At 43.8% G+C, this 17,505-nt stretch overlaps 2 protein-coding genes across 4 annotated transcripts; one reads left to right on the top strand and one right to left on the bottom strand.

The window, feature by feature from the left end:
- Positions 1-223: 223 nt before the first annotated feature.
- LOC138614900 (von Willebrand factor C domain-containing protein 2-like) lies at positions 224-10,943 on the bottom strand. The gene is made up of 4 exons (XM_069688490.1): positions 10,341-10,943; positions 8,338-8,467; positions 2,094-2,341; positions 224-689 (listed from the first exon to the last, which is right to left on the bottom strand). Exons 1-3 carry the CDS (start codon positions 10,734-10,736, stop codon positions 2,121-2,123), a joined length of 747 nt encoding a protein of 248 aa, XP_069544591.1. The 5' UTR covers positions 10,737-10,943; the 3' UTR covers positions 224-689; positions 2,094-2,120.
- Positions 10,944-11,943: 1,000 nt separating this feature from the next.
- Positions 11,944-16,361, top strand: LOC138614901 (N-lysine methyltransferase KMT5A-A-like). 3 transcript variants are annotated; one of them, XM_069688492.1, is made up of 8 exons: positions 11,944-12,032; positions 12,627-12,796; positions 14,362-14,470; positions 14,646-14,808; positions 14,939-15,131; positions 15,306-15,374; positions 15,720-15,832; positions 16,118-16,361. In XM_069688492.1, the coding sequence occupies exons 2-8, from the start codon at positions 12,770-12,772 to the stop codon at positions 16,176-16,178; spliced, it is 735 nt and encodes a 244-aa protein (XP_069544593.1). In that variant the 5' UTR covers positions 11,944-12,032; positions 12,627-12,769; the 3' UTR covers positions 16,179-16,361. The 3 variants fall into 3 exon arrangements, with proteins under 3 accessions (XP_069544593.1, XP_069544594.1, XP_069544592.1); XM_069688493.1 differs by lacking the exon at positions 11,944-12,032 and having other exon boundaries at positions 12,476-12,796; positions 15,723-15,832; XM_069688491.1 differs by lacking the exon at positions 11,944-12,032 and having other exon boundaries at positions 12,476-12,796.
- Positions 16,362-17,505: the final 1,144 nt, after the last annotated feature.

Genomic DNA, 17,505 nt, shown 5'->3' with positions numbered 1-17,505 from the left:
GAACATTTCTGTTTCTTGTGCCTCACCACAACAGCAGCATGTTTTTCTGCTCTTTAGTCAGCGAGTCCGTTTGATATTGAAGAGCGGTTATTCTGCTGTTTGACAGGACCTCGTTCACTGAGCTCCAAACGCTGGAGTTTTAACGGCTCTGTAGTTGAGGCACTTCCTCAGAACAGCCACCAGAGGGCGCACTGCACCCTGTAAAGACCAGGACACGGTGCGATCATCTGTACAAGCTTTATTTCACAACCTTTCGGGACATCACAGGATGTTCAGTACACAGTAAATGGAGATACAACACCGAAGACAAACCTGAGAGCATCTGAACCAGGTCTGAGGACCATCACGAGGGACTGGGACTTGTGGACAGCTGTACGTACTATATAACGGGGGGGGGGGGGGGTGACATGCTAACTGGCATGCACTACACATACACGTACATACACATTTACAGCGGTGTAGTGTGTTCATGTGTTCATTTCCAGCTCTGTGTGTGTGTCCACCTTCATCTCCCACAACGAGTCTTCATCAGCTCCGTCCTCATTTGCCCGTGGAACGAGGGGACTCGGTGGGTAGATGGTGGAAGATGGTCAAAGAAGCACACGACCAGGACGCCGCTGCATGTGTGCAGCCGTGTCCTCGGCTCCGGTCATCCAGTCATCGGTGGCTCATGAACTTCAGCGTAAATCCTGAGAGTTAAATATTTATGTTAAAGAGTTTTTAAAGTAGCAACAGTTGGCATTAAGGACACCTTTGCACGCCGTTGGCAAAATCTTCATGATGTCGTCACCTGGTTTCCAGTTAACAGGTGAACCTCGTCACAAGTCACCTGGTGGGATTTCTTAGGTTCTGCATGTGTTTGCGTCAACGTACTGTTGCAAATAATGTGAACCGCAATACGGTAAGAACTGCTTAAAACGAAAAGAGCGAAGAGAAACCGGTCCGTGAAGGCGAGTCGGTCTGCGTGAGAGGGAGAGGAAGACCAACGACCCTCTGCTGCACAGCTGAAGGTCATCAGGTAACAGCTGACTCAGATTAGAGCCCACAAGCAGCACACACATCTCTGCCTCCGCTGGTGGAGATCGGAGGTTGTGTGACTCGGGTCTTCTCGGGGCGACTGAAGAAGAAAACTGCTGCAACCGAGAAGCACAAAGAGTGAAGTGACCTGAGGAAACGCCGACTTCGGTCAGATGAGTCCAGACGGGGGATGTGAGGCTTCGCTCGTCATGTTTTTGTGAGACTCGGAGAAGGTAAGTCGAAGGTACCTGAATATGCGGTTGCCTGGCTACCGCAGCATTTTGCAGCAGCATGCATTGGGACCTTAGAGGGACCATCGTTACAACAGCACAATGACCCAATCACATGACTTCTAACCCGGCTGAGAGGGCTCAACGTGTGGGATCTCCAGGTGACGACTTCAGGAAGCTGGTTGAGAAAGCGCCAAAAGTGCACAACGCTGTTATTAAAGCAGACGGAAGCTACTTCAAAAACCCTAAAAACAAATACATGTTTCATGGTTTTGATGTCTGCCGGTGTCCATGGCAACAATAAAGGAAAACTATGACGTGAATAGTTGTGTTCAAACTTTGAACCACCAGGTGTAAAGTGTAGTAGCTGTCAAAGGTTCCTGGTATCTCCAACTCTGGAACTTTCACAGGTAATGTGAATTGTATTCCTCGACATGGCAGCTCATAATTAAGACTTAAATTTGATGTGAAGGTGGCGATATTTCATTCTGGAACCGCGGTGCCACATCACACACCGGCCTGCACGTTCACCGGCTTCGAGAGGAACGACATCACAACACACGAAGAACAAAGTTCACCTGTAAATAGGTGCTTTACAGAGCTGCACGAGCCAATCATGGATATTGTGGTGATTGTGGTTCCGACTTAAGATACTGGTGTTTTCAGGTTCCCAAAGAGAACCGACTTTTCTGTCCCTTTAGAAGGAAATGCTCCGAGCAGTGCTACAGCAGGTGCAGGAACCAGAACCCCGCCGGCTAGATGTGGGCTGGATGATTCTCAACAACACGAGTCGTGGTCCGGTAATCTGAAAACCGCGGTGTGACAGAACGGTGACTTTATTTGTACCTGAAGAATTCTGTCACGCGCTCTAATTTACGGTATCAAGTCCAGTCTGGGGATGAAGGGTCTCCCCCCTCTCGGGGGCTCGGTGCGGGCGCTCAGGGTCGGGGTGGGCTCGGGCCGCTGTTCGCAGGTGGCGTGCGGGTGGGTGTGCCAGGTGCCGTCCCGGTAAGTGCAGTAGCAAACCGTCCACTCGTCGACGTTCACGCGCTCCCCTGCTGGGATCACCCGGCTGCCAGCGAAGCAGTTGGGACCTGGAGGGACAGGAAAGACCGTGTCGCGTCAAAGTGCCTCCCCCCGTCAAACAGGGTTTCCTGTTCTAGAACCGTCTCCTTCCGTTCAGAACAGCGGACCTCCACCGGCGGGGTTCATCTGGAGGTTACGCCGACACCGTATCGAGGAAATTAGCATATTATGTGTCAACCTTGAGCCCATTTTTGGAATTACTGTAGTGATTGATTGGAGCGCTTCCTGGCCGTGTCTTTCTTACCTTTTTCTTAGAATTCAGCAATTTGGGAAGTAATGTTTATTCACCTGCTTGTCAGGAGTCGATAAGACCGACAAACGTTGAGCTGCCTCACGTAGCTGGGCGGTGGGGTGAGGTGCGGAGTTGAAGCCAGATTGTCTAAATTAAATGTGACCGGCATTATTATACCCGTAACGATGAATCTCACATTTAATTTCACATCTTACGGTCCGCTGTATCATTAACATCCAAACCAGCGGTGTCATTTTTGCTCACGACCCGTAACTATCACATACGCAACTTTCAGCTGTTAACGAGAGAAGCTAAATCTCAAATTCTGCTCATTAGTTCGTGCGTCTGTTTCTAGATGTGGTCTTGCTGTAGAAAGCACCGAGAGTCAGGTCGATCAATTGATGATGTTTTTTTTAAATTAAATGTCCTCAAATGTTAACAGTTTTTCAAAAGCAGTCTATGTTAAACACGGTTCGTCTTTCCTTTTATACAAACACGTTGCTTCTGCTGCTATTAAGTCAGACAAAAAAAAAAAAAAATCATTTTGAAGCAAGTTTGTTAAGAACAATGACAGACTATACGTTTTATTTAGAAAGAGCTAACCGGAGGTAAAATTTGCATCTAATTCTGTCTACTTTTACTATTTTTGTGGTTACCAACCGTGGCCACAAGAGGGCAGTAAACATGCACGTTGCTTCTGCTACTATTAAGTCAGACAAAAATCGCTTTGAAGCCCATTTTTAAAAACAAAAACAAAGGCTTTACATTTTATTTAGAAAGCGCTAACAGGAAGTGTAGCTTACATGTAAGCCTGTCTACTTTTTCTAGTTCTATGTTTACCAACTGTGGCCACAAGAGGGCAGTGAAAAACATGTTCTGTATTACACTCACTCAATTAAATCAACGCTAAAGCCTTAAGTTAATGACCTTTTTTTTTTTTTCTTTTTTTTAAACTTTAATATGAATTCAAAAACTAAGGAGAGCAAGTGGAGAACCAAGCATGCGCCATTACAGCTTTCTGTTACACTGAACTGCAGAACGGTGTCAGGTTTGAATATTTTTCTCAAAATGTGAACATTGTTGAATAGTTTTGTGCGTAAAAGTGCTGCAACACGTTTCCAATTGCAGCATTTTCTTTGCTTTTTGCCTCCACAGGTTTTATAAATCTGAATTTAGTGTCTTTAAGATCATCCTCAGATGAACAGAAAAACACAACTCCACATAAATGCCAGCAGGCCACTAGCCACTGCAAATCCTCCTTGGTGTTTCTCCACCTGCTGAATTTGGGAAAGTTTTAGAAACTTTCTTCTTGTAGCTGTCCTGTGAACAGTTGATAGACAGATCAGGAACAAATAAAAATGTAACACTTCCTTAACATTAAGTAAAAATGTTTACAATAACGTTCTTCTTTTTTGGCATTTGTGTAAACTGAACTAGCTGTTCATGGACAGATTCAAGGGTATCCATGGTTACTCCTGCACACAAACAGGATATATTGAATCACAATGTCACGGTTCATCCTTGTTGTTTAAGTTTTGGTCGTATTAGTTTCTTCTTGTCCACTTTCCTCTGTTCTCGTGGTTTAGTCTTGTCAATGTCTTTTCCTCGTGCTCTGGTCCTCTGGCTCGCTGTCCTGAGTTTTTTTTTAATGTTCATTTCCTGTTTTATTTTGGTAACTCTCCTTGTGTCTTGTTTCTGTTGTCTTAACTTCCTGTCCTTTCGTCTTCCCACCCGTCCCGATCGTTTCCACCCGTGTCTGCTTGTCTTCCCGCTCTCCTGTCTATATAACCTGTGTCTTCTTTGCCAGTTCGTTGTAGTTCACAGCTTTTCGGTCCAGAGGTTTTTTCTCAATTAGTTTTCTTTGTGTTTGACCGGTGTCTTTTTATAACTGGACCTGTTTTTGCCTCCCCCGTGTCTTTGTTTTTGGCTTTATTATGATACTTCTGCTGCAATTTTTCTGTAAAGATCTTTAAACTGAGCAGTCTGTCGGAGAGTCGTGCATTTGAGTCCGAACACTTTCAAAAGTTTGACAATCTTCAAATATTGAGTTTATTCTCGACCTTTTGACTTTGCACAGGAAATTAGCTCGACATTGTTTGGAGGACGACGTACTGATGAGCGCGCAAGCAGAAAATGCAAAGATCCTGCCTTTGAAATCATTTGCAGCTCCCTTTCACAGATGGGGGTTCCTTGATTTGGCAGCTACCTGGGAAACAATTACCAAAAGTAGTCAGCGGGAGGACAGGAAGTACAGTTCATCCGCTGCCAGGTCCCGCCGATAAAACACAGCTGACTGGAGAGAATTTGGCAGCAGCCAGAAAAAAAAAAAAACATTGACGCAACAAACCAAACCATCTGTCCCACTGTCTGTCCAGCAGAGCAGCAGTAAAAATAGAAGGTACGACTTAACTACAACTGTCATTAAACCGCAAGGAGCAGCTTCCTGTTCTCTTAAAGGCTCATAAAGAATCGGTGATTATTATTATCCATGCAGCTATTCCAGACAAACACACACGCACACACACACACACACGCACACACACACACACACACACACACACACACACACACACACACACACACACACACACACACACACACACACACACACACACACACACACACACACACACACACACACACACACACACACACTCAGGGACTTTAATACCAGTGGCGATGAAAGCATGTATGACATAACAATGATGGTTCTGTAAGCTGCTCAGCGTGTGTGAGGTGACGCAACCGGTGTTGCTTCCGGGAGCTGCAGAGTGAACACACACACACACACACACACACACACACACACACACACACACACACACACACACACACACACACACACACACACACACACACACACACACACACACACGTAAGGTCATGCCCCCTTTGTGTGTGTATTGTATGACACCACATGTGGTTAACGTGTACACGAGGATGAAACGAGGACCTTGTTCGTGTGGAAACCATTCAGACTAATTTTAACCTGAACATGATATGTAAGTATTAAAGAATCAAATAAAAAGACTGGGCTGCAACCACAGACTGGATTTAAAAGTGGACGTAGCTTCTGTTTGATTGACAGGCCTGTGGTGCAGTCAGGTTATAGCTATCGGTGGGCGGGACGTAGTATCGTCAGGTTTCCAATCAGATCGGTCAGATCCACCGCTGGCTCCTCCCCCAGCTCGTCCAAATATGGTCACTTCCTGCTCCAAACCCTCCGAACTAGCAAAGATGGTGACGGACAGAATCTGAACTGGAGGCTTCATAACGTTCACAAACCAACGATGACATCACTGATGGATGATGGTTGGCTTCAACAAGTAAAGTTGTTTACCCATGATCAAAGTTTTCAAGTTGGCAAACTGCTTCATTTGTCTTCATTCACATTCTCTGTTGTGGATTTAATTTAAATTGATAAAAGTGTTATTTTCTCATCAACCTGCACTGCAATAACTGATATTCTACGGCAGGGGTCTCAAACTTAATTTACTTGGGGGCCACTGGAGGCAGAGTCTGGGTGAGGCTGGGCCGCATCGGGTACTCCACAAGAAAAGCTTTGTTAAAAAAATTCCAATCTTCTCAAATGTCTTTATTTTTATTTTTTTTTAACACAAAATAAGATGAAAAAATAAATAAACAAATTAAGAATTAATAAGTAAATAAATCAGTAATAAATAAAATAATAATAATTAGATTTCTCTAGTCAGCAACTATGTGTGGTTTCTTCAGTCTTCTATATCTGCTGTATTAAGATTTAATCGTCTTTATTAACAGTTCTTTAACCTCAATGGGTTCTTCTGAACATGAATGGAACATTGAAGAACATGAACTGTTCTTCTGAACATGAATTGTCCTGAACATGAATGGAACATTGAAGAACATGAACTGTTCTTCTGAACATGAATGGTCCTGACATGAATGGAACATTGAAGAACATGGTTCTTCTGAACATGAATTGTCCTGAACATGAATGGAACATTGAAGAACATGAACTGTTCTTCTGAACATGAATTGTCCTGAACATGAATGGAACATTGAAGAACATGAACTGTTCTTCTGAACATGAATTGTCCTGAACATGAATGGAACATTGAAGAACATGAACTGTTCTTCTGAACATGAATTGTCCTGAACATGAATGGAACATTGAAGAACATGAACTGTTCTTCTGAACATGAATGGTCCTGAACATGAATGGAACATTGAAGAACATGAACTGTTCTTCTGAACATGAATGGTCCTGGACATGAATGGAACATTGAAGAACATGAACTGTTCTTCTGAACATGAATGGTCCTGGACATGAATGGAACATTGAAGAACATGAACTGTTCTTCTGAACATGAATTGTCCTGAACATGAATGGAACATTGAAGAACATGAACTGTTCTTCTGAACATGGCTTCTCTTGCCTACTCCTTGCTGCTGGAGACCTGGCAGCGCTTCCTCTCGCACAGCATCCCTGGTATTTTGCATACTCCTCAGCATGTCTAGTTGTGTAATGACGTTTCAGATTGTATTCCTTGTGCACCGCAACTTTCTCTGTGCAAATAAGACACGTCGGGGTGCCCCTGTGCTCAACAAAATATTGCATCTCCCACTTTCCCTGGGATTGTCTGTTCATCACCAACCTTTCTCTTCACTGCAGGCTTTGAAAAAGACATGTTTGGGGCTGTGGAATATATTTTAATTCCACTTGGTGTCACTGTCGTGTTTATGACATCATCTAGAAATAGATGTAGTGTTCATCATGTGAGGCAATGCAAATAAAAAAATAATGACCCCCAAATAACGGTGCGACCCTATAATTGGTCCGGGTTATCGGGGACTGTTATTGCCGACGGACAGGTGTCGGTATGTGACTGCAGACCACGTTAGACTACATTATTTCCTTTCTTTTATCTCGCCGCGTACGCATCACTTTGGTTTATTTTGTCAGAGAGAGACATATATACGTGTAATGTCCCGCTGGGCAGCAACTTAAAAACTTTTTTTTTGGAAGTGTTGTGAACGCAGCGCGCTGGGACGGATGTCCACGTTTGCCGAATAGAAACGAGGCAGCCAGCCAGGCCCGGAAGAAAACTCTCCATGGCAACGCTGCTGTCACTTTCACTCATTGAGAAATGTTTCTCTGCTTGCATCAGCCCGGTCGATGTCCCGCCCCCGAGAGCCAAATACCCCACCGTGATTGGTCGGTTCGTTCAGCTCCGCACACAACACTGGAAAGTGCCATTCATAGAAAACTCGCGGGCCGCACTAACATTAAACTTTCATATTAAGGTGGGGGCCACGAAATATCGTCTGGGCCGCGAGTTTGAGACCCCTGTTCTACGGCCTCTTATTTACAGAAGTATTCTGGCCCTTGATTTGCAGACGCCCCTTCGGCTACATGTTGGAGTCTTCTTGCTTGCGTGTCTTCGATCTCTGCCCGCCTGGATCTGGGCTGTTCATCTCTCGGCTGCCTCCACCGTGCTTCCCTGTGGCGACGGTACTAACCGGTTGACACACGGCCTGGAGCTGTGCACAAAGTGTTTTCAATCTTCTTTCATAAGACCTTCCATGAGCAGGCTGTCACAGATCTTTGGCTCTTATCTTGTCATGAAGCCCTGAAGCTGCTCTGATGGCCAGAAGACTTTTTTGTACTCAAACTAAACTACGGTGTTGGTGTTCAACATGGGAAGTCGCTGACTTCAGCGTTTTTGAAAAGTGAGAGCACATGAGATCAGTGTTTCTCGGAGGCGTGTTGTATACGTGCCAGAGTCTTACCGGTCGTACAGATGGGGCAGCAGTGGTTGGGTTCGAAGGAGGGGTTGACGCAGTGTGGCGCCGGGCAGTCCGCGATGCTGCAGTACACCTCTCTGTTGGACTCGCAGCGACATCGCTCACACCTCGACAACTGAAACACACCAGCAGAGTCCAGGTTTTACAGGTGGTGAAGCTGACCAGAGGGATCAGAGGACCAGCAAACACAGCTGATGTGTTTCTGTGACATCACTTCCATAAAACAGTCGACGTGTCCCCTCCCCGGCCCCCGCCCTCCCGAAGACATCACGCTGTGCTCTTGTAACACATACGAGGGTGGATCAATGAGTTCCACGAAGCGGGAGAAAGATGTAACCTTCACGAGTAACTGGGATCAATTTTGTCGATTGATCATCGTCAGTTCCCGAGTTCCGGACGATGTTTTACGCACCTGAAACTTGAGCAGAGAAACATCAAAGTTTGCGACAAATTCTTGGGGAACAGAGAGAAGTCGCCGGGAGCCGAGTCAGATGAGTAGGAGTGGTGAGGAGCGACGGTTGTGTCGTCGCGCGCGAGAAACTCTGTGAATGTTTCCTCCTCAGACGCCTCTGAAGGTCCCGGCGGAACTCGGTGTTGACAGTCTGACTCTGGGGGACGAAATCACGGTGACACAGAAAAGCCAGCTGGCGTCTCTCGACCTGACCATCCTTCTTTGGTCTTTGGACGATGAAGCTCCGCCCCCTCTTGAAACACGTCACCCGGCTCGTCGCTTCATCGCCATCGCAGACGCGGCAGATCAGCGCTCACAAACACGAGTGGAACTCAGGAACTGATGCTGATCAAACCAGGAAATTTATACCCGTTACTCGTTTTCTCCTGCTCCGTGCACGTGAAGAAGATGTACTCTGTGCACGTGCAGTAGTCTTAAAACCTGCATAAACTGTTTTTCTTTTTGGAAACAATAAAAACCAGCTGTGAACTTGTTAATATGTTAATGTTTACATACACCCGAGGGCTGTTTCACAAAACCTGGATAAAGGATGAAACTTGGGTTTTCCAGTTATCCTGGTTTAATTAAGCCTTGATTTGGTTTCACTAAAGCAGCGGCACAGTTACCATGGAGATTCCTTCTGTGCAGTTAACCTGGTCCAGACCAGGCTAACAGCCAGGCTTCATTAATCCTGGTGCCTTTCAGTCAGTGTTTAACCAGTTTTTTTACAGTTAGTGCGTGTTCTCATGGAGGTTCAATTAAATAATACAAGAAGTTCATGATTTAGCACCGCTGACACTTTTAACCAAGAACCCCTTGAAGTATTGAATTATGACAGTTTTAGTGAAAACCACTACAAACTCCAAACCTTTCGACGTTCTTTAAGTAAAGCTGCAGTGTTTCATCATGCATTAAAAAATATAGCCTATTTATAAGTGCATCTTTAAAGCTGCTGTATGTGAGGCGTTTTGATTTTTCACTACATGGGGGCACAACAATATGAACCCTTTGAAAGGCTGTGATGGAGAAACCAGCTGGCTGCTGTGGGTGGAGATGAGACCGATGAGATGGAACCAAACGGTGAACATGAGGAGCTGTGAAAAGCAAAACAAAAAAGAAATGTGTGCAATAAAAAAATGTGCAGCTTTAAGCCTTTTATTGAGAATTAGTTTGGACAATATATAAATGAGTGCCTATAAAAAGTAAATACAAACTTTTGTAAATGTTGTAAAAAAAAAAAACATTGATTTGAACCTATTCTGATCACTTAATATTTTGAATGTTTCTAAATAAAAGTCTAGTAGTAAAACAGCACAACCTGTAAGTGACTCACAAGAGTGAATCATGTACTCTGCTGTATTTTCTGAACTTGTTGGACACCTGAAGGCAACGCGATGAGGAAAGGAGGATACTTTTAAACAGGAAGCTCAGATCTCAAAACAATCATGTTGTGATGCGCACAAATCTCACGCAGTTGGAGCGGTGGATTTGTGAATGGGAGAATTGAGGGGGGTGGAAAAGTGTGGATGTTTCTCACCCTGAACTCCTCCAGGAGTCGGTACGTTTTGCCCCCGTAGACACAGACTCTGGCCATGGCCTCGCACACCGGGCAGCATTCCTTGTACCGGATCCGCGTGCACCGGGGGTGGATGCGGGGACACTTGGGTCGGACGCACACGGGTCCGTCGACGGTGCACGTGCACGGACACGCCGTGGGACTCGGGTAGTAAACCTCTCCGATGTTGTACACGAAGCCGTGGTCGTCGATGCACCACTTCCCCCGGTAGTCCCCGAACTCGTAGTCCAGGTCGGTTTTGGAGGAGTACTCCGCCGCCGCCAACGCTCGCTCCGCGCCGCGCCCCGGAGCGAGCGGCAGCGGGATCAGCAGCAGAGCGAACGCGATGGGCAGGAAGCTGAGCGCGCGGCTCACCATGGTGAACAGGTTACCCAACACTGACCGTGTGCGCGTCGGCTGCGCTCTGGAGAGCTTCTCCTCCCACTGGCGGCGGCGCGGTGACGCCCATTCATGCGCGTCAGTCCGCCCGGATCGAGCCACGCGACACACCGACCCGCAACCGAACCGTCTCAGCAACTTCCTCACATCCTGATGACCCGGCCTGTTTACCGAGGAGGGACACAGCTCACTCAGAAAACAACAACAACAACAACAACATCGCGTGAGCACAACATGAGTGATGAGCAAACATTCACTTTTACAACAAACTGCAGGGACACAACTGAGAGAACAAGACACAGAAAAAACTAGTAAACAAATGAAGATATTTGGATATGATGTCAAAACTGTCCAAATAGTGTCACTAGTCTGGATGCAGCTATTTAATAAACTCTTCATGAAGTGCAAACCGGGAATAAACTTGTTGACTGTAGAGATATTTCTGTGTAGTGCAGGTTGTGTTAACATGAGGTGGATTGCACGGTGGTGCAGTGGTTAGCACTGTCACCTCACAGCAAAAAAGGTCCCGGGTTCGAATCCGGTCCTGGGCCTTTCTGTGGGGAGTTTGCATGTTCTCCCTGTGCTTGCGTGGGTTCTCTCCGGGTTCTCCGGCTTCCTCCCATCATCCAAAAACATGCACCTCAGGTCAGGTTACCTGGCGCCGTGCTAGTGGCAGCCTGCTGCAGCATCTCCCCCTGAGAGCCCCCCTGCTGTAGTGAAGAAATTTCCCCTCGGGGATTAATAAAGTGTATAAAATTAAAAAATTTTAAAAAAAATTGTTTCCATGTAAAAACATTTTTAATTTTAATTTTTAATAAAGTGTATAAAATTAAAAAATTAAAAAAAATTGTTTCCATGTAAAAAAATTTATAGACTTTATTAATCCCCCAGGGGAAATGTCTTCACTACAGCAGGGGGGCTCTCAGGGGGGAGATGCTGCAACAGGCTGCCACTAGCCAGGTAACCTGACCTGAGGTGCATGTTTTTGGATGATGCCGGAGAACCCGGAGAGAACCCATGCAAGCACAGGGAGAACATGCAAACTCCGCACAGAAAGGCCCAGGACCGGATTCGAACCTGGAACCTTTTTTGCTGTGAGGTGACAGTGCTAACCACTGCACCACTGTGCTGCCCCAATCTTTTTTTTTTTTAACAATACCGGGGGGTTTTTTTGGATTTTTTTTTTTTTTAACAAGCCTAAAAGCAGAGAGGAGCTCCACATACAGTAGAACAGTCTGACAGTCTCATCATGGCTGAAGCTCTAAGATTGTCACAGTAATGCATTTTAATACTCTACAAAAACTTTTACAAGTAATATACTGAAATACAAGCATGACTAAGTTCACTTTGTAATTGAACTAAAATATAACTTAAAATATGCTAAAACTTCAGGATATTAAAATGTGTATTTTTTGGAAATATGCTTTCAGTGCATTGGTACAATGATCATTTTGAGCATACATTTAAAAATATATATAAAAAATGTATTTAAAAACTAAATTCCAATAAATACTAAGTTCAAATAAATACACTTTAGTGAGTACAATAAAAAAAAAATCCAAAACAAATTTCAAGTAAATACACTTAAAATATATTTACAAAACAGAGCTCAAATAAATAAACTTTAGTAATTACCTTAAACTTTCACTTACAGTATATTTTTCTTTTAATATATAAAAGTTGTATTGTAAAAATTGGTACAAGCGAGATTATAGTATACTTTTGATATATTTGCAGATAGTACAATTTAGAAAATGTCAGTATATTTGAAATATAAAAAGGTATATAATTTGTTTCACCTGGGCAGTTTTACAGATTGCAGCATGAGAAGCCCCTGGACCACCAGGCTCTTCTCAATTACGTCCGCAGGTAGGAGACCAGGCGGCAGCTCAGTCGAGGCTTTCCTCAAACACGTCCGATGCCGGTTTCTAAGAAGACGGCCATTGACTGGAGTTCATGGACGACGGAGCTTCCGATGAAGGAGGGTGGTCTTCACGTCCCTGGAGCCGAAGATGAGCAGACAGTCCCGGACAGCTACCGTAAGTTTCCCGCTAAAGCGCGGTTTGTGTGTGTGTGTGTGTGTGTGTGTGTGTGTGTGTGCGTGCGTGCGTGCGTGCGTGTGTGTGTGTGTGTGTGTACGTACCTGCATGCTATGCGACTCGCCGACTGTCCGGCAGTGAAGCCGTGGAGGTCGCGCTGTTTGAGATTCCATGTGTTTATTTACGGTTTAATTCATGACAGTAAAGCTTTAAAAACTGCTGGAAATGCACCTCTCTTGCTTTCCATAACGATGTTGTTGTTTTGTCAATTTTTGTTTGTGAAAACAAACAAACAAACAAACAAACATACATGCCACCGCTCAGCTCAGGCTTATTGTTTGTGGACGGTGTTACAACACGTCCACAGTGTGTGGTTCTGGTGGTTCTCCTTCCGGTTTCGCTGACCGGCAGTGAAACCGTTGAGGTCCCGCTGTTTAATTACAGTGTAAAAACATGTTAGGATGTTTATAACAACACAGCTTTAAAACAAATTGTGCATCCGTTTTTCCTTCCCACAATAGTAGTGTGTGTGTGCGCATGAACGCAAAATGCGCAAATAGGTGCCCCCCCAATATTGTAATTGTAATATTGCGATTAAACAACACTATTATCTAAATAAAACATGCAATCAACATGTATTCATACTGTGGGGACTCTTATGTAACGTATGCAATGTTTCCTACTCCAGGAAGTAGTCCGACCCTTAGCAACCACCCAGCAAAAAGAGAGGATTTCTAGTCTCCAACTGAATAAATACAGAAAATAGAAACACTAAACTGCTCAGCTAGCTCAGTCTGGCTGGAACAAAGATATCTGATTAAAAAAGATATTCATGGACTAGTGTGTTTTTGCTATCACACAGTAAAAATATGGTCAAAGAATTTTTTTTGAATTTCATTAATGTTGCAGTTGTTGGACTTGGGCTCCTGCTAGTACAAAGCCAATATGTGTCAGCCCTGTGTTCCTGTTTATGCCTCAAAGAACAACAGTATGTAATCCCACAACCCCCTCCTGTGGCCTTTTGGTTTGGCCAAGTACTTTCACTCTCATTCACAAACAGTCTTTTGTCTACACCTTCATTCACAAACACAGTCTTTTGTCTACACCTTCATTCACAAACACAGCCTGTTGTCTACACCTTCATTCACAAACACAGCCTGTTGTCTACACCTTCATTCACAAACACAGCCTGTCGTCTACACCTTAGGATTAATAGTTGATAATACGACCTATATATAGGTAATATGATATGGCATACATATATGTTGTATTATTGTAAACATAACCTAGCACAGAATCACACACAGTACATGTTATCTAGTACAAGATAACATGTACTGCAACATTAAGGACATTTAGAGAGTACACTCTAAAAACAAAGAACCAATTAAAGTGTGATTGGAGTGTTGAATCATTAACATCTTAACAATATCCATCCCCTGTTCCTCACTTACGCATGTACAGGTAAATAATTAGATATAGTTTATTCAGCTAACAATTTTTGGATTTAATTTGAATTATAATTGAAGTCGATGCCATCTCACCTTTTATGTATTTCTCCACAGTTTGAAATGACAATGAACATCAGTCCTCTGAAAGATGCCATGAAGCACGTTCGTTCAAAGACGGACAAAACATTGAAATTAGAGGTGAAGTACATCAATGCAGTGAAAGGTACGATTGTATATAATATATATCTATATGATGAGCACTGTAAAACTTTACATAAAAGAAGCACTAGTTAGCAGTTTAACTCAATCAAGCCACCATCAAATGAATACACTTCAATATTTTTTAATCGGTAGAATCACAGGTTTCCTGTTTTGTTATTTCCTCATTATTCTTATAGGACGTGGTATATTTGCTCTGAGACCTTTCTGCAAAGGAGAATTTGTGGTTGAATACCGGGGAGATATGATAAGCGACGCTGAATCTCAGAGAAGAAGAAAAGTGTATCACCCAGCATGCACTGCATTTTTCCTGCCATTCAAGTGGAGAGGGAAAAAATGGTGGTAAGATTTTAGTTTTATTCTTCTAACAACTTTACTCAATATTTAACAATGTGATCCTGCAATGTAAATAAATTGAATTGTAACCAGATGTTTTCCTCTTTTCTCTTGTTTCTGTCTTTTTTTTTTGAAGTATTGATGCCTCCAGAGACGATGGATCGTTTGGACGGCTCGTCAATGATGAGCACAGACATCCAAACTGTAGGATGAAAAGAATTGCCGTTGACGGAAAGAAGCACCTCTGTCTGTTTGCCATTAAAGATATAAAAGAAGGAGAAGATATTACGTACGCCTACAAAGGTGAAGACTACCCGTGGAGAATACGAGTATGTCGCACAACTACACATTGTTCAGCGTTTGCAGAATAGTTCATTTGAAACTATTAGAATCTAATTCAACTCTTATCTCTGTTGAGAGACTCTACTGTGTCCAGATATGCAGTGTTTACATCAAAGCCATGACACAAATGTTTTTCAAAATTTTAAACGGTTTTCTTGCAGGTGAGCCCTGTGAAAGTCTCCTGTCCTGTTGTCCTCTCAGAGACCACCCATCCACAGACAACTGAACAGGTACGTTCATTGTCAGCATGTATTGTATGTAGAAGGACTGTGGTAACGGAATATTGAGGACAGATCTGAACCTTTCCAGGAAAATAGTCCTCTACTCTGGTACATTCACGGCATCCCCACAACACATCAGTGTTTGAGTAGAAACACGTTAAGTATCTGACACATTACAGACAATTGGTCCCCCATAAGTGACCTTGGCATGGTGTGCGAAAATATAGGCTTCTAAATCCCACAGGGCTCAGTCGGTCAGCTGGTGTGTCCATGATCTTGTAGTTAAAACCATCTAATTTATGGAACTGCCTTGTATTATGCTTTTTTTCATCAAATTCATCAATTTTTCACCAGCAGTGGAGCATGCTGCAGCTGTGTTCAGAGCCCTGCAACTGCTTCCTGAATCCGGCACTGGGCCAGCAAGGGAGCTGGGTGCAACCGTCAAGGCTCCTTCCCATTTCCTTCAGGTGAGACCTGACACTGTACGCATGCACACATCATATGATCTGTGTGGTTATTTTTTGTGATAATCTTTTGACATTTTATTGAAACTTGCTGTGCTGCATTCAGTATTTTTTTTGTATTGTTCAGCAAAGAAATATATTGGAAATCTTTCCTGTCAGGGGTTAACGTGGCTCAGTTTTTTTTCCCAAGAATACGCGTTATTGGACCTATTGGGGATCGTAGTTCGTGTCAGGGTTTTTTGTTTCTTGTGCTACTTTTCTCATCTTATACGTTGACTTTTCTCATAGTTTTCTACCAACCACGATGAATACCTGCACCACCGAGCCCCGCCTTTTCACGCTCTTCTAGTCTCTGAACAGCATGAGCACTGTGGAAAACACACCAGCGACCACTTTTGAAGGGACCACTGCTCTAACCTCGTGGCATATTATGCCCCACACCTTCCATAACAAAATGCATTTGTAAATTATTCAGTTCTTTACTCTGTGTGACCATTAAAGTGTCCTTGTACTGTATAATACACTCAATAAATGTGTGCCATAATTTAAGTCACTTTGTCTCATGTAAATCAAAATTGTAAAAAAAAAAATTAGGCTGAGTTAGGAGCTCTCAAAGACGAATACGGCCCCTGGTTTCTATTTTAAATACTTTTCCAGGTAAACATTGCTGTTTCTGACCAGATCCAGCAGATGTCTGCAGATCTGAGAGCATCATTATTGTCACAGTAGCTGTATAATATGATTTTAAATCATGTTTCGGTGCATTAAGCCTCGTTGAACTGCCGTTTTGTCCTTTGATGGCTGCTTTATTCATAACATTATGATGTTTATGGTCCATTTTGGTAACTTTGTGACTAGAAAGTAGTCGTGTTACTGCACGCGGCTACAGAAAGTCATGTTGGCCCATACACAGTGCACCTCAATTTACTGCTGTTTTGACGTGCGATTTGAAATTTGGGATTATTAAAATGGTTGTGCGAAAGCCAGAGTGGAGCCATTAAAAAAGTGGTGAGGAGTTAACAGCGTCGACACCCGCTCTTCAGCAGATTTCAGAAAACAATTAGAGCTCCAACCACATAGACAGAAGTTGCTTCTAAGCTGGGTATGTTGTGATATGTGGCCCAATGAGGACCCGAAAGCAGGCACGGAGAGCCAGTCTCAAAGTTGCAGAAGAGTCCAGTGCTGCAGGGGTGCAGCGGGGTCTGGCTGAAACAAGCAGGAGTCCAGAAACAGGCTTTGGCCTGTACCAGTGGAGATCCAGGATTCAGGTGAACAGGTGAGGGGAGTGTGGGAGAATGTCCAGGAACCTGCTGACTCAGTACAGGAGGGCAGAGGAGACAAGGTGAGTGCATGTACCAACTATCCCATTGGCAACGCTTGATTGGAGACAAAGTGGAGGCAGTGGGCGTTGCAGGTATTTATTTATTTTTTGTTTGTCAGTCTTTCAATGGTTGGACTCTTTCTTGCCAAGTAAAATGAGCTTACCCTATGGGCAGATTTTTTTTTTTGCTAAAAGATTGTGATTATACTCACTGAGGAAGTTAAAAAAAAATGCAGTAATTTCTCAGTCGAATGCAAGATGGGAAGTCCTTCCACAAAGGCCGGGTAGACCTGGCAAAAGTGGGTTTATGACGGAAAAATAATGAACTCATCATACTTGTCAAATGTTTGTCTAT

This window comes from Brachyistius frenatus, unplaced genomic scaffold (assembly GCF_029030835.1).
Source record: "Brachyistius frenatus isolate BFR_SWC_R1_liver_20210118 unplaced genomic scaffold, ASM2903083v1 Contig_611, whole genome shotgun sequence".
NCBI lineage: Eukaryota > Metazoa > Chordata > Actinopteri > Embiotocidae > Brachyistius > Brachyistius frenatus.
Note: the sequence above shows the minus strand (reverse complement) of the source record. Positions and strands in the feature narration are given on the sequence as shown.